Source organism: Neovison vison, chromosome 11 (genome assembly GCF_020171115.1).
Source record: "Neovison vison isolate M4711 chromosome 11, ASM_NN_V1, whole genome shotgun sequence".
NCBI classification, from domain to species: Eukaryota; Metazoa; Chordata; class Mammalia; order Carnivora; family Mustelidae; genus Neogale; species Neogale vison.
The window spans coordinates 768,582-785,273 of NC_058101.1; the positions used below are offsets into that span (position 1 = coordinate 768,582).

Here is a 16,692-nt window from a genome sequence, read left to right on the forward strand (position 1 = left end):
GGCTTCTACACCAGGCCGGGCCTGGGTTCCGTGGCCACATTCCTGTTGCCAGAAGAAGGACCATGCAAAACCAGGAGCCACTCCAGCCCAGAGCAGACCAGCCATGTACGCGATCCCTGCAATACCGGAGATTCCGAATAGGACAAGACAATGCCGTCATCTGTGATAAGGCCTGGTCTGGGAGCCGTACACTGGATGGATTCTTTTGTGGCCAGTGCCTTTCACGGAGTCTTGGAATTCACTTGATTACAGCCGAGGTCCAGAGTCTTAATCCACTGGGGAGACGGGGTCACATTGAATTTTTCCATTGCAGATCTCACTTGTTCCCCAACTACTTGACAGTTGGGAAAAAATTGTATGTAGAGACATGAAGGCCACGGATGACATGGAAAACAGCTGTCCGTTTCATAGACTCATGACCACGGTTAAGTTACAGCAACAAGAAAGACCGGAGCTTTTCATATACTCTGACTTTCTGTGATTTATGGGCAGATTGTTTTTCTGTTTTTAACCTTTCAAGTAAGGAATGATTTGTCAACTTCATGAAAACCACATGTATTCAGAGACTGATTAATCGCAGTGCCAAGGGCAAGTCTTGCTTTTAGACCCATGTAAATATGGACTGAAACCAAGATCAGTAGACTTGACTTTCGGGAGATGTAATATGGTTCTACCTTTAAATATGTATATTGACACTGAGGTTACCCTAGTAATTCTGCTATAATGAGCTCCCCAAATGCATCCTGTCCTGGAGCCGTTCACAATTGTTCCGGGATGGACCCACAGTTGATGGCTTGTTTGCTGCCAGTTCTTTGTGGGGGCCTGTGTGTGCCATGCACTGGGGCAGTTGTGCAGGATAATCTGCCTGATCCCACCTGCTTATAGCTTGGTTTAGAGTTGTCTGCCGAGGTAAGGAAGTGGCTCACTTTTATTTTATTTTGTTTTATTTTATTTTTTAAGATTTTATTTATTCCTTTGACAGAGGGAGACACAGCAGCGAGAGAGGGAACACAAGCAGGGGGGAGTAGAGGAGGAAGAAGCAGCCTTCCCGGCAAACAGGAAGTCTGATGCGGAGACTAGATCCAGGGACTCCGGGGTCATGACCTGAGCCGAAGGCAGACACTTAACGACTGGGTGCCAGGGGCCCGGAAGCAGCTCACTTTTAAATTTAGGTTAGGGTCCAATATGAAGGACGGTGGCGGAGTATAGAGACGTAAAGATAAAACCTAGCTGGTGTCTCCTAGAGGCAGAGTGGAGTGTAGAGGTTAGGAGCTCTGTTCTTGGTTCAGACAGACTAGGGTTGACTCTTAGCAAAGACACCTCCGAGCTTTGTGACGCTGGGAAATTAGTTAACTTCTTAAGCCTTGGTTTTCTCGGACGAATACCCAACTTTTGCATCAACACGGATGGGACTGGAGGAGATTATGCTGAGTGAAGTAAATCAAGCAGAGAAAGACAATTAGCACATGGTTTCACTTATTTGTGGAGCATAAGGAATAGCATGGAGGACATTAGGAGAAGGAAGGGGAAAATGAAGGGGGGAAATCCGAGGGGGAGACGAGCCATGAGAGACTGTGGACCAGGAGACAAACTGAGGGTTTTAGAAGGCAGAGGGATGGGGGGGTTGGGAGTGGGTGAGCCTGGCGGTGGGTATTAAGGACGGCACGGATTGCATGAGCACTGGGGGTTGTGCACAAACAATGAATCCCGGAACACTGCATCAGAAACTAATGATGTAGTATGGCGACAAACATAACATAATACAAAAGAAAAAGCCTTGGTTTTCTCATCTGTATAATGGATCTAATAAAATATAAACCATATAGGATTATTTGAGGTGTTTTTCATAAGGCAATCCAAGGAAGACGTTCAGCATTGTGTGGGCGTATTGCTGTGAAAGCATGAGTACTTGTGGTCATCTCAGAATCGTGGTTTTGGGGATCCTGGGCGTCCCCTCCACACCATGCTTTCGTAACCTCTCCCGAGTCTTCGTATAAAGAGCCACCCGCCGCTGCCACATGGAGGGCAATACCGGGTCTCTTGGCAGAGACTTTGGAACTAGGTCGACTTGGGTTTATATGCAGGATTAACTCTCAGAGATCCAGTTTTTCAGCTGTGAAGTGGGACAGCACAGTGTGTTATGAGGCTTAAGGATAATACGTTTAAGTGGGTGGCAGATAACACACTCCATTTAAGCAGGCTTTAACAACATCCCCCACCCGGCCATCCTTGTGATTCCAGGTCATGGTGTTGGTGTAAGGGGACCTTCGGAAGCCGAATCGTAGGTGTCCCTGCCATCCGTTCTATTCTCATTCTTACCGGTCCTGAGCCAGACCTCGCTGCTTTTAAGTCAGGCCTGATTCCACTCAAACCAGGCCTCTGGAGCCACGAGGATGGTACTGCCCTTTAGAAATATGGTCTTTATGTAACACTCTTCCTGGCACAGAAATCTCGAGGCAACACGGAGGTCAGTCTCAGCACCATGGAGAGCAGGCGTGCGCGGCCGCGTTACAGACACACTAATGTGATGAGGACTTTGCATCAAGACTGTCAAAGAACATGAGCAAATAAAAGATTTGTTGGATGGCGAAAAAGTTATGTTCAAAGGTCAAGGTTCCTTGAGGAAAGTTCTCTCCGCATCTGCCCAGTGCAGGGAGGCTGAAAATCAGCACCAAGGGCTGCATCTCCCCAAGTTATCAGTTCTTCCTTCACATTGCACACTTCTCCGGACACCGCTTCCCGAGCGTTTCTGTGCAGAGAAAGAAGCCTGGGTTGTGTAGAAGCTTGTGACGTTTGCTGACATTGTCCCTGCTTGTGTCTTGCAGCCTACTTCTGCTTCCTCCTGAACGCCCTGGGCGTGACAGCCGGTGCCCATCGCTTGTGGAGCCACAGGTCCTACAAGGCCAAGCTGCCCCTGAGGATATTCCTGGCAGCTGCCAACTCCATGGCTTTCCAGGTGGGGATGGAGGGTCCGTCTGGCTTCGAGACCCAGCACAGACAGCTCTGTGGGGACGGCACAGATCTGCTCCCTGTGGAGTGGTCATTCCGCCATCCCCATTCCAGCCTCAGGGCCCAGGTCCTCAAGCATTCCCTGTCTGTCCCAAGTTTTTGTCTCCTTGTAGCTTTAGATGTGGCAAAATGTCCCCCAGGCGCTTTGTACCCCTAGGAATACTAAACCACAGAGGAGGAGAGAGACACCTCCGCCCAAAGCCCATGCCCAAACCCCTCAGCATTCGTCCGGCTCTAACCAGGGCCGAGTTCTGTGCTGAGCCTGCTGTCAGCGTATTGGACTCGACCCTCACAGTCACCCCAGGGGCTGGGTGTCGTATGTGTCCTCACTGACAGATGAGAACCAAGGTTTATTGAAGTCAAGGAACTGGACAGATTGTATGGTTAGAAGCAGTAATAGGCAAATGTGCGTCCCACTCTCCAGCTGTTGCTCCTAGAAAACACACCCCCGAGGTCGCCCCGTACGTCTATGGTAGAGGTCTGTTGAAGACGGCGCTGGAAGACTGGATTTGGGTCTTACTCCGATGTTGCTGGCTGCGAACCCCTTACTGTCTCCAGTTTCTTCATCTGTAAAAATCAGAGTATGACTTCACTCTCACAGCTGATACAGAATAATTGAGAATTGCAGGAAACTATAAACATGTAACGGAGGGTCCTCACAGCCCTGGGATTGGGCTGTATCCTTTAGGACTATTCTAGTAGCGGAACATTCCCCGCCAGCTTGTGCACTTTCTGAGCTGCTGGATTCTGAGTTGACTGTGGATTTCTGTTTCCCCAGTTCCTCCTCGGATCCGGGTAGGATGGGTGTGAACTATTGCTTTGGAGTTTCTGCTGGTACGTGAATGCAGACGATTCCGGGCCCTACGCCATCTTCACCCAGAGAGTTCTGAGATGGTGATTCTCAAAACTGCTTTAGGGTCCAGGGAAACAGGCAACCCAGGAGCCCATCTGTGATGCTCAACCGTGCAAGCCACGTGGCCACCTGCGCAGTGGGCCTCCCGTCCCCACGAGACAGCCTGATCCTGAGCATTCCTCCAGGTTGTGCTCATGTCTGAGGTTTCATTTCCTCATTTCATTTCCCCATTCATTTCCCGCGGTTCAAGCCTTCATAAGGCACGTGGGATGCAGCACAGTAGATCGCTCAGGGAACAGAGTTCTTATTACGGATGTCTACAGGTTATGATTTAAGCGCAGTTAGGAATTAGTCCCAGGGTCCCAGGGAAAAGCTGTTGCACACAAAGGAGCTGTGGGCAGCTCCTCCGCTTTGTGTTCTGTTCCTCACCATGGGCGATGCGGACGCCCACACGTATTCTGACCTCCGTCGTCCTAGCTCAGTGTTGCGCTTTGGTTATCCTATCAATGAGTTATGATAACGATCATTTAGAAACGCATTGACTTGGATCTTAGATGCTATTTAGGACTGAAGTTGGTCATTTTCATTTGTTTTGTTTTGTTTGAGCAATTCATTATTTCTAGTCTTCAATTACACTCTCATGATGTGGTTACAAAGCACCTCTATATTAAAAAAACTTTTTCCAACATAAATAACTTGAAATTGAGAACATAAAATTCTTATTTCTCTTTTCCTAAGGAAACTATTTACAACTCAATTTTCGATAACCTAAGTTTCCTTAACATAACATCACCTAACAGAACATCACACTGTGATTTTAACTTTACGTTGGGGAGAAAGTACATCGCAGAGGGAAACACTCAGGTCTTGAAATAAATTCTTGGCTCTGTCATTTGCTGGATGTAGTTCTTTGTGTAGTTCTTTGTCCCGTATACACAAGGGCAGGGAAATAAATAATGTTAACCTCACAGGGTTGTTGGAAGGATGAAATAGAGAGTAGAAAGTGCCCAGCTTATAGTTGCACTCACTAATATTGGCCCCCTCTTCTTTATGAGAACTGGCATCCTGTCTCATTCATCTTTCTGTTTCAGTGCCTGCCATGACAAAGGTGCTCAGTGATAGCTTGTAAAGAGATGAAAAATGAATACTTTTAAAAAATATGTTTAGAAATCATCAAATTTGAATGATGCATACTTCTTTCAGGCCCACATTTGCAGTGGATTTTTTTTTCATTCATTTAACAAATGTTCATTGAGCCTCTACTATACGCCAGGCACTGAGCTAGGCACAGTGGGTGTAATGATTAGCAAACACAGTCACGATCCTTGCCTTCCTCCAGCCTCCCATTTAGTGGAATATTAGAATTCCTACAATGCCCCGATGGAAATGTCAGTACTTCGTGGGTGTGGGGTTTCTAACAATGTCACTTAGAGTTATCTGTAAGATCAGCATCCAGCCAGCTTCCACACGGTGCACAACAGCGTCAGTGGGAAGAAATACAGTCGATTTAGACTACTTAACCCCGGGGTAGGAAGAGCCTGGGAGAGTGAATATGCGCCATGACCTGTCCGTGTCGGGTACAGACCCGCAACCCCGATTTAATGCAGAGTCATTGGTTTAGTTTCCCTTCGATGTCCTCGTGGGTTTTTAAAGATCATTTCAAGGGTTTTGCTGTGCTTTTCTCAATCCGGGTGGTCATGCCTTTGGCCAAAATGGACTAGTGATGCCATGGTGGTCTGTGTTTGAAGATGAGCAGGGCTTTTGTTAGAAGCTGCAAACGAGATCTTCAAGAACAATCTTCTTAACACTGGGGCTTAACGTTTGCAATTTCCTCGTCTCTTTCTTCTAAAGAGCGTGTCTGTACATGGGACAGGATCAATACTGGAAAAGGTGGGGTTTTGATCATTCAGAAGATGATGATGGGGGCGCCCAGGTGGCTCAGTCGTTGAGCCTCTGCCTTTGGCTCAGATCATAATCCCAGGATCCTGGGATCGAGTCCCATATCGGGCTCCCTGCTCAGCAGAAGCCTGCTTCTCCCTCTCCCACTCCTCTTGCTTGCATTCTCTCTCTGTCTCTCTTCTATGTCAAATAAAACAACAAGATCTTTTTTTTTCCCTTTTTTTAAAAAAAGATTTTATTTATTTTTTTAAATTTTTTTAATTTAAGTTTTTTATTTTTTATATACATATAGTATATTTTTATCCCCAGGGGTACAGGTCTGTGAATCACCAGGTTTACACACTTCACAGCACTCACCATAGCACATACCCTCCCCAATGTCCATAACCCAACCCCCCTTTTCCAACCCCCCTCCCCCCATCGGGCTCTCTGCTCAGCCAGGAGCCTGCTTCTCTCTCTCTCTCTGCCTACTTGCGATCGCTCTCTGTCGAAAAAATAAATAAGGTGAAACCACAATGAGATATCACCTTATTTATTTTTTTGACAGAGAGCGATCACAAGTAGGCAGAGAGAGAGGAGGAAGCAAGCTCCCCGCTGAGCAGAGAGCCCGATGCGGGGCTTGATCCCAGGGACCCTGAGATCATGACCTGAGCCAAAGGCAGCGGCTTAACCCACTAAGCCACCCAGGCACCTCAAATAAATAAAATCTTAAAAAAAATAAAAGATTATAATGGGCCAGGAATGCTAGATAAGGGGCTGGATAAGGGGCTGGATAAGGGGCTATGGAAATCCTGCATCCCTCACGTTCAGCAGAGGCCCCCTGAGTTCCTCTCTGGCCCGTTCTCCTCCCTGATCAGTAAGGTGCAAGTCAACCAAAAATGTGGCTCGCAAACTCCTTATAATTTTCTTCTAGTCGAATACAGGTCCAGGTAGGATTTTCCTGCCATCCATCGGTCTCCAGGAGTTCGGTTTTCACAGGCAGTAGCCAGACTTGGGTTTCTGCTCTTGCATTCATGCAGCAGCCCTTCTGGCTGCAGCTGGGCCCTCACGAACTCTGCAAAAACGCCTGTTAGCGGCTGCAGCTTCCTCTATGCCTGCCCACGTTTCTCATCACATCCTGGTACCCAGGATCTGGATTTTGAACTGGAAAGGAGGTTAAGGGATTTAGTCCAAGTCCTCTTATTTTGCAATAAAAGGTAAAAGAAGGGTGAAGAGAGGCCAGAGAATGTCCATGACTAGTGGAAGGTCACACGGCTGCTCGGTGGACAGACCAGACTGAAACCAATCTCCTGACCCTCGGGCCGGGGACCCTCCAGGCTCACCATGGGTGTTCTTGGGTGATGTCCAGCCCTGTGATTTGTGAACAACTTAGAATTGGTCCTTGTTTTACCCACTGTGACATCCTGTCCTTTAAGTGGTTTATTTAAAATATTCATACTCAGAGTGATTACTCATATAGTTGGGTTCACGTCGACTGTGTTTCTGTTTGCTACTCATTGCCCTTGTTCTTTGTACCTTTTCTCCATCTTCCCTGGTTTTAACTTCACATTTTACACAATTCTGTTTTCTCTTTCCTTTTAGCATATCTGCTCTACTTCTTTTTACAGTTGGGTAGTGGTTGTCCTAGATGTCACAGTATACATTTACAACTAACCCAAAGCCAGTTTCAAATAACATGATAGCATTTCCCATTAGTGCAGCAACCTTGTAACAGAGCATTCCCAGTTCCTCCTTCCTGTCTGCTATTCATTGCTGTCATTAAGCTAGAATCACTGAATACATTGTTGCTATTATTGTTATTCTGAACACACTGCTATCTGTTAGATTGGTTAAGAATAAGAGAAAGTGAAGGGGACACCTGGGTGGCTCAGTCATTTAAGTGTCTGATTCTTGGTTTGGGTTCAGGTCATGATCTCAGGGTGGTGAGACTAAGCCCTGTCTCAGGCACCATGCTCAGCGCAGAGTCTACTTGAGATTCTCTGCCTCTGCCCTTCACCCCCAACCCACACCCTGCCTGCATGTGTGTGCATTCCCTCTCTAAAATAAGTAAAATCTTTAATAGAATAGGAAAAATTGAAGATTTCATTTTACTTTCATTTATTCATTCTCTAATGCTCTTCTTTCTTTAGGTCGATCTGGGTGTCTAACCACTCCCATGTTCCATCTCTCAAAAGAACTTCCATGTCTTGCAAGGCAGGTCTACTGGTAACAAATTCCCTCAATTTTTGTTTGTCTGATAAAGTTTTTTTTGAAGATTTCTTTTATTTATTTGGTTGAGAGAGATAGCATGTGTGGGGAGGAAGGGCAGAGGGAGAGACAGAAGCAGACTCCCCACTGAGCAGGGACCTGATGTGGGACTTGATCCCGGGACCCTGGGATCATGACCTGAGCCAAAGGCACTTAGCTGACTGACCAACCCAGGTACCCCTGTCTGAGAAAGTCTTTATTTCTCTTTTACTCTCAGTGAATAACTTTGTTGGGTATGGAATTCTAGGTTTCGAGGGTTTGGTTTTTTTCCCCAACATATATTAAATAATTTATTTCACTTTCTTCTTACTTGCATGTTTCTTTTTTTTATCTTTAGGAATTCAAATTTATTTGGGGCAACTAGAATCTATTGTCCTTCATTTGTTCTTTTATTTTTATTATTATTTTTTATTATATTCAGTTAGCCACTGTATAGTATATCATTAGTTTTTGATGTAGTGTTCAATGATTCATTAATTACATATACCACCCAGTGCACCTCAAAACCACAATGAGATACCAACTCGCAAGTTTCTTAGGAGATACCTACTGTAATTCCTACACTTGTCCACTATCGGGAAGGTTTTCTTTCCCTTCTGGCTTTTTTCATTATTTTCTCTTTGCCTTTGATTCTCTGCAGTTTGAGTATGATATGCCTAAGTGGAGACTTTTTTTTTTTAATATTTTATTTATTTATTTGACAGACAGAGATCACAAGTAGGCAGAGAGGCAGGCAGAGAGAGAGGAGGAAGCAGACTCCCTGCTGAGCAGAGAGCCCGATGTGGGACTCGATCCCAGGACCCTAAGATCATGACCGGATCTGAAGGCAGAGGCTTTAACCCACTGAGCCACCCAGGTGCCCCTAGACTTTTTTTTTTTTTCTGTTTATCCTTCTTGATGCTCTCTGAGCTTCCTGGATCTGTGGTTTGGTGTCTGTCTTTAATTTTGGAAAAATTTCAGTCATTATTACTTCAAATATTTTTCTGCTGTTTGTTCCGTCTTTTCTCTCTCTTTGTTTCTTCTTCTGGTGCTTCAATTACACATTGGTACACCTGTTATAACTGCCCTATGGTTTCTACATATTCCGCTTCATCTTTTCTTTTTGCATTTAGGTTTGGGAAGTTATATTTATATATCTTCAAGCTCACTGATTCTTTCCTTAGCCATGTCCAGTCTACTGGTGAGCCCATCAAAGACATTCTTCATTTGTTACAGATTTTCTGACTTCTAGCATTTTTCTTTTGTCTTTTCTTAGAGTTTCCATTACTGTTTATAGTAACCATCTGTTCTTTCATGTCGTCTACTTTTTCTTTTAAGGTTATTAGTATATTAATCATAATTGTTCTAGAATTCAGTCCGATCATTCCAACATCACTGCCATATCCGCATCGAGGTCTGATGCTTGATTTTTCTTTTTTAGGTGGTATTTTTTTGCCTTTTAGCATTCTTTGCAATTGTTTGTTGAGAGCTGGGCGTGATGTACTAGGTAAAAGGAACTGAGGCAATAGGGCTGTAGAGTGAGGTTTTATGTTTATCTGGCTAGGAATTAGGCTGTGTGCTTACAGTGTGCTGTAGCTGTGGTGTCAAGGGCTTAAATCTCCTCTAGTGTCCTAGAGGACAGTGTAGACATGGGGATGTGGGGGAACTCTATGGTCTTATGATTCGGTCTCAGTCTGTGAGTCTGGGGTGAGTATTTATTTCCCTTCCCTGGGGCCCTTAGGCTTTTGTAAAACTCTGGTTGATTGGGATCCAACAAAATAGTTTCTCTTGAGGATAGATCTTGGGAAGAGAACAGAGAGCTCCATGTATTTCAGAATGATGGTGTTTCTCCTCCACCTGCTGGGAGAACAGAAGATTTTTCTCAGTGAGAACCTGATACGACTCTTGGAGTTAACATTTATGCGAGTTGGGGCTCCCTGGCACTGGTCCCCGTTTTTTTTAACTCTCCAGCTTGTCCACACCAAGACTTCAGCAGTTCCCCGATTACAGGCTGCCCGTCCTGGAACTAGCTGCGGACTCTCGCTCTTGGTCTGCAGTGCTTCTCTGCAACTGCCCATTTATCTCTCTGGTTTCAGGGCAGCAGTTTGCCCTACGATCTCAATTCTCTGATGGATGGAAAAGAGTTGTTGATTTTCAGTTCATTTGGCTTTTTTTTGCTGTTGCAAGGATGGGAGCGATGGACTACGTTCACGCCAGAAAGTGGAAGGTACCATGTGATTTTTCAGTGGACCAAAATTGACATATTAATAGGTCAAGTAAATCGCACGGTCATGGACCATGAACTTTGGCATGTATATAATTACCACCACAACAAAACAAAACAATGACCTAGTGCTAACTGCATACCAGCACTTCCCTAAGAGCTTTACATAGTCTTCTGACATACCCTGAAAAGGTGGAGACTGTTATCTTCCTCATTTAATAGGTGAGACAGTGGGGAAAAAAGAGGCTATGTAACCTGTCCAAGGACATACAGAAGGGACAGAAGGGGAATTTAAGTTCAGGCAGCCCGACTCCAGAGGTCACCCTCTCACTGCAATGCTCCATTGTTCTGATGCTTCTCCAGGGATCAAGTGTCTGTGTTTCCTTTCTTTCGACAAAGAGAGGGGCTAAGCACTGTTCCAGTCACTGTAGAACATGACGGACAGGTCTCTGTCCTCACAGAGTATATATTTCAGTGGGGAGAGAGCAAATCAACAAGTAAGCAAATGAATAAGCAAAGTTGTGCAGAGAGAGAAAAGAATGAAGCATTTAACCACAGCGACGTGACAGAGTGGAGGGAGGTGGCTGCTTCAGAGGATGGTGAGAGATGCCCTCCCCCAGGCACTGACATTAAAACCGGGAGAGCCGGGACGCTGCTGGTAGGGGAAGAATAATCCAGATGGAAGGAGGGGCCAGAGTAAAGATGGGAACTAGTATGGTGCATTCCCAGACAAGACAGGTGGTGGGTGTGACTGGTCCACATAGGTATGGGAGATGGTTGTAGAAGCGGTTACGGGGCGGGGCAGGTTCCACGTCAGTGCAGAGCTCCGTCAGGCGAAGCACGGAGTGTGGATACTGTCTTATACGCCGTAGCAAGGCGCTGCGGAATTTTAGGTGGGGGAGCAACCTGGCGGCAGATGTCTCAGTGATGCACTTAAGCCGCAGTCCACGGTCAGGAGACCCTGGAGGTGTGCCAGATTCAGGACTGCAGACCAGCCCCAGCCTTGGTGTTGGCAGCAGTCCTGGGGACAACTGGGTAGGAGAATGAAAGCTCGGAATGCTTCCTGCAGGCTTAACCCCAGGGCTGCTCTCCTTGCTGGCTGTAGCTGTCTCTGCCGAGACCTGTCCCAGTGTGGGCCACCTTCCTCCTAACTGCAGCCAAAGATCTGGGATCCTTCTGAGCCAAAGCTTCGGAGGCACAGCTTCTCTTCCGCACGTGAGGAACAGATTCGCCTTCTTCTTTCAGGTTGTGTCGTGGTTGTTGGTTTCCTTCTGGTGTAAACGGGAAGTCCCAAGAGTGCCCCACTCCTGAGGCCCTGACAAGGCTTCTCGCCCTGCTTTTGCAAGATGCTCGAACACTGTGCCTCACCTTGTCTCCTTCACAGTGGCCTGCCCTCCTGGGCAGGTCTTAGAGTCACGTGGGAAGGAAAAACAGGTCCGTGGTCTTCGAGCAACAACTCTGTTCATGATGATGGTGATTTATGGAGTTACCAGAGCCTTTCTGCGGCTCTGTGCCTCCTCACTAGGGGCAGTTGCTCCTCCCCCGATGTGGCCCACATGGGAGGGGAGACACAGAGAGAGAGAAACTCCAGAGGCACAGGAGGCTCAGGTCCTCTGCCTGCGCTCACCGGGCAGGAGTTCCCACCGGCCAAAACGGACCGTGGAAGGCGGAGGTGCCGTGATGCTTCCCTTCCTTCCCGTTGTGGACCTTGGTCAGTGAAAGCTGGGGAGACGAGTGAAACCACCGTGGAAATGCATGTCGAGGGAATGAACATGTGCTTGCCCGAGCTGGGCTGAGCAGAGGGCATCCTCCTGTAGATGGGCACACAATCCAAGGGCCAGTCTGCCTCCCGGGGGAGCCTAACCCCAAATGGACCAGAGGCTCTTCACGTGGATCTCGCCCTTGGTACAATGAGCTCTTCCTAAGCAATGCAAGGTGACCCAGGCTTTATAAACAAAAAGTTCTATACTTTAGGGCGCCTGAGTGTCTCAGTTGGTTAAGTGGCTGCCTTGGGCTCAGGTCATGATCCCAGGGTCCTGGGATCAAGTCCCGCATCAGGCTCCCTGCTCAGTGGGGAGCCTGCTTCTCCCTCTGCCTTTCTCTCTCTGTGTCTCTCATGAATAAATAAATAAAATCTTTTTTTTTAAAAAAGTATATGCTTTAAAGGCACACAGAGTTTTTATTCCAAGAAGTACTTAGTAAAGCAGAGGTATTTTGTAAACATACAGCTGTCAGATTTTATATGTTCATTTGGCTCCACACCTCTATTGAAGGAACGTAACACTTGCATTTTTTTTTAAAGATTTTATTTATCCATTTGAAAGAGAGAGAGCCCAAGTGAGTGAGCACAGGTTGGGTGGAGGGCAGAGAGAGGGGGAGAAGCAGACTCCTGGCTGAGCAGGGAGCCTGACACGGGGCTCAATCTCAGGGCCCTGAGACCATGACCTGAGCCGCAGGCAGACACTTAACCCACTGGGCCGCCCGAGCTCCCAGTACTTGTCTATGATGAATCACCCACGCAGGCCTGTCAGTCTAGAATCTGAAATATGTTTTCAAGCCAAGTGTATCCTTCTGCCTGCTATTCATAGGGGAGATCTCGGGAGGGGCACTCAGACCCGGCGCCCGGGAAGCCATGCCCCTTCTCTGCCCCACTTGCTTCCTCTCTTAGAACCCACCGGAGGGTTGGCGCCAGGGGCCCTCGGAAGCAGAGTCTAATCCCTTGTCTGATAACTGAAGAAACTGAGGCCCCGCTGTCTGGCTTGATTTTGTTTCTCTCCCACGTCGGCTCCAAAACTGCACGGAGGTGTCCAAGGACACGGCGTTGCCATGCGGTTCGCTGGCGCGCGGTTTCTTCCCGGACCTGCCCCGACCGTTCCGGCCGAGCCAGCTCCGAGCTGTCCCTCTTCACTCCGGGCTCTCACTGCTTTCCTGCCAGACACTCCACGTTGCGCTTTCTAGGTTTCCAACCCACTGATTATTTTGCATTTTGGATGCCTTCTCTCCCAGCTGCCTTCATTTGCATTTTTCCTAAATCAGATCTCGCTGTGATCATTTCTGCTCTTGTTTCCAACCTCTTTAGATCCGTCTGTGTTATTTCTCTGTCCTCAGTGATGCCTGCGGCACCCCCTAATCTGTAACCACCAAACGACGTTATTAACATAATGTGTCCGCTTTGCGTGCAGTGTTAATGAAGATGCTGAATGACATCAGATCTCGCAGCTCCGCTGGGGCCTCCCACGAGCTCTCGCCTACGCTCCCTCCCTCCCATGAGACACGGAGCTGTTTTTCATCTCTTGTCCTTGTTTATCAGAGTTCAGGCTTCAGCAGCCCTGTCCCTGTTCCTGCGAGTGCCGCCAGAGCTCCTGTCACAGGAGGGTTTCGGGGACGCTGTTGCACGAGCTTGGTAATGCTCCGAAGATGCGACAGCCTCAAGAGCCATTGAATCCACAGTTTGAACTAATAGTAAAATGTAGAGTTTCACTTGCCAGCGGGAATTTCTAGCCTTGCTTTTAGACTCTTTAGAAGACAGACACATTTGATTATCTTCACCTTCTCCTGTTGACTCTTCTAAGGCGTTTTGTGTAAATCTCTAGTTAAGTCCTTTTTAATTTAAAGGTGCATAAACCCTTATGTGCTTGTGAGGAATACAAGAGATGTATAAGAAGTGACCCTTGCATAAGGAGTTTGTGATCTGATGGGACTGGCTAATAGTGGCTAATAAAGCGACACTGTGTGAAAAAGGGGCCTCTTACAAGACAGTAGGAGTTAAGACGCTTCATTCTGACATATGGCTTCGTGTACTAGGATAAAACCTAGTGCAGAGGGGGCGTTTTGAACTGGATCTTGAAAGCTGAGAAGGATTTGTGCAGGCCTGGAAGAAGGGGACAGGAGGGAAGCACAGTGGCAAAGGTGGGGAGAGAGGAATGATCGTGGCACATCGTGAGGGATCCCTGCACGGTCGGAAATCAGTCCGACTGAGGTCGAAGCTGACTGCAAACTGCTGTCGCTTGTTTTTTTTGTGTTTTGTTTTGTTTTGAAAGATTTTACCCATTTATTTGACACACAGAGAGAGATCACAAGCAGGCAGAGAGGCAGGCAGAGAGAGAGGGGGAAGCAGGCTCCCCGCCGAGCAGAGAGCCCGATGCGGGACTCGATCCCAGGACCCATGATCCCAGGATCATGACCTGAGCCGAAGGCAGCGGCTTACCCCACCGAGCCACCCGGGCGCCCCGCGCTGTCACTTGTTTTAAACACAGCTGCCTGAATGACGTCTCTCACTGGGTGTCTCTAAAGCCTCCCCAAATCAGTGTGCCCCAAACCTAAGTTGTGACCCTACCGTCTCCCCACAATGAGGCCTGAAATCTGGGCGTCTTTCAGGATTTCTCCGTTTCCCTCGTCACCCCCTGTGCCAATCTCTCAGCCAGCGTCTTCGGGTTCTGCTTGCTAGGTCGTGCCGTGCCCCTGCTCACCTGGGCCGCCCTCCGTGACGCCACCACCGTCTCCTGCCTCATCAAGTCTCTCTCCTTCGGCACCTGCCCCTCGCCTTACTGCGGACAGGACTCACTGAAAATTAAGCCACTCCCCAGCGAGGAAAAGAGAATCTTCCAGTGGCTTAGCATTGCCTTTGGAGTGAAATCCAGCCTCGTTGTCAGGGTCGCCGAGGCCCGCAGCGTCCGGCGTTTGCGTCCCGGTGCTTCCACGCCAGGCGCAGCTCACCGTGGTTTCCACACTGACCCCCTGAGCTGCCGTCCAGTCCCGTGAACCGCAGCCTCCCCCGACGGCCTCCGCTTCACGTACCAGCTGCAAGTAGGGTCTCCCGGCCCCTCGTACCTCTGACTGACTGGCTGCAAGCCCCACAGTTCCCTCGGGCTCGAGAATTCACTAGGACAATTCAGAACGCAAGGGAGTGTTCATTCTGATATTACTATCAGAGCCTTAATGATACAGGATATGTGGACCAGCGCAAAGGGAGAGACACTGGGGACCAGGTCTGAGCATCCTTCAGCAGAGCCGCGATGCCCTCTCCCGGCAGAACCAAGCTGTGCCCCCGGCCCTGCAGATCGGCGCCTCAGTCAGCCAAAAAGCTCCTTCAAGCCGGTGTCCAGAGTTTGCAGTGGCATTTCATTCCATGGACGTGGTTGATTAAATCACTGCCCCCAGGACTGATGTCAGCCTGAAGGTCTCCTCCCCCAGAAAAGTGCTGACCCTCTAGTCACGTGCTGGGTCCCTCCAGTGGCCAGCCTGATCCTGAAGCTCCCCGGGGGCACACTGGCGTAGTGAAGAAGCTCTATCACTCGGGAAATTCCAGGGGTTTTTGAAGCTGTGTTCCAGGAACGACCAGGGACGAAGACCAGATACATTTTTTTTTTAAAGATTTTTATTTATCCATTTGTCAGAGAGAGCGAGCCCCGGCAGGGAGAGCAGCAGGCAGAGGGAGGAGCGGGCTTCCCGCTGGGCAGGGGGTCTGATGCGGGACTCGATCCCAGGACCCCAGGATCATGACCTGAGCTGGAGGCAGTCGCTTAACCGACTGAGCCGCCCGTGTGTCCTCAGACACTTTCTTTATTGACACGATGCTTCCCAGACTTCACTCTCGCCCTGCCCCCGCACACCTTGTACACTGGTGTCCTAGTTCCTGGACCATGCCCAGTCCTTCCCTCTGGTCCACGTGGCCCCCTTCTCCCCAGCCTCCTCCTCCACGCCCTTTCACACTCCACCCTGCCCCCCACCCATGCCCCAGCTCTTCCCAGACTCCAATTACCTGATTAGAAAGTCTTTGCTCGCTGTCCCCTTGTTACCCCCCACGTCTGTTTGCTACACAGCACTAACCTCAATCTGAATTAATTCTATTTATGTTGACTCCATTAGCTTTACGTTTGTCTTCTCCATACAATATATATTCCTTGAGGCAGAGCCTTGGTTGTCCTGGTCCTTATCTCCTGGCACATACCAACAGTCAGTAAATATTTGCCAAATTAAAGAATAAACAAAGTGGGAAGATAAGGATGATCAGACCAGTTGAAGCTTTTTGACTGTCAAGAAGGGCCAATGTTTAGACGTGATGAGAAAAGTAGTACAGAGAGGTTGTTGGGTAATAAGCAAGAGGGTAGGTATTTGGGGAGTATGACTGTGAGGAGGAAGGTCACGGCGTACCAGGTGTATTGCACGGGGGAAAGGACTAGAGGCAGGAGGAGTCGGACAAAAGCCTGAGCAAGAGTCGTGACGCAGACATTCAAGGGAAGGCGAAAATCTGAAATTTTTAAAAAAGATTTTATTTATTATTTATTTGACAGACAGAGATCACAAGTAGGCAGAGAGGCAGAGAGAGAGAGGAGGAAGCAGGCTCCCTGCGGAGCAGAGAGCCCGATGCGGGGCTCGATCCCAGGACCCTGAGATCATGACCTGAGCCGAAGGCAGAGACTTTAACCCACTGAGCCACCCAGGCGCCCGAAAATCTGAAATTTTTAAAGAAAGATGCCCT

The 16,692-nt window shown here is 48.3% G+C and overlaps 1 protein-coding gene across 1 annotated transcript in view; it reads left to right on the plus strand.

Moving 5' to 3' along the window:
• The window catches only part of SCD5 (stearoyl-CoA desaturase 5), a 137,730-nt gene that overhangs the window by 77,769 nt on the left and 43,269 nt on the right, over positions 1-16,692 (plus strand). The window contains exon 2 of the mRNA XM_044224663.1: positions 2,826-2,956. Coding sequence (XP_044080598.1) covers positions 2,826-2,956 — 131 coding nt within the window. The remainder of the gene's footprint in view (positions 1-2,825; positions 2,957-16,692) is intronic.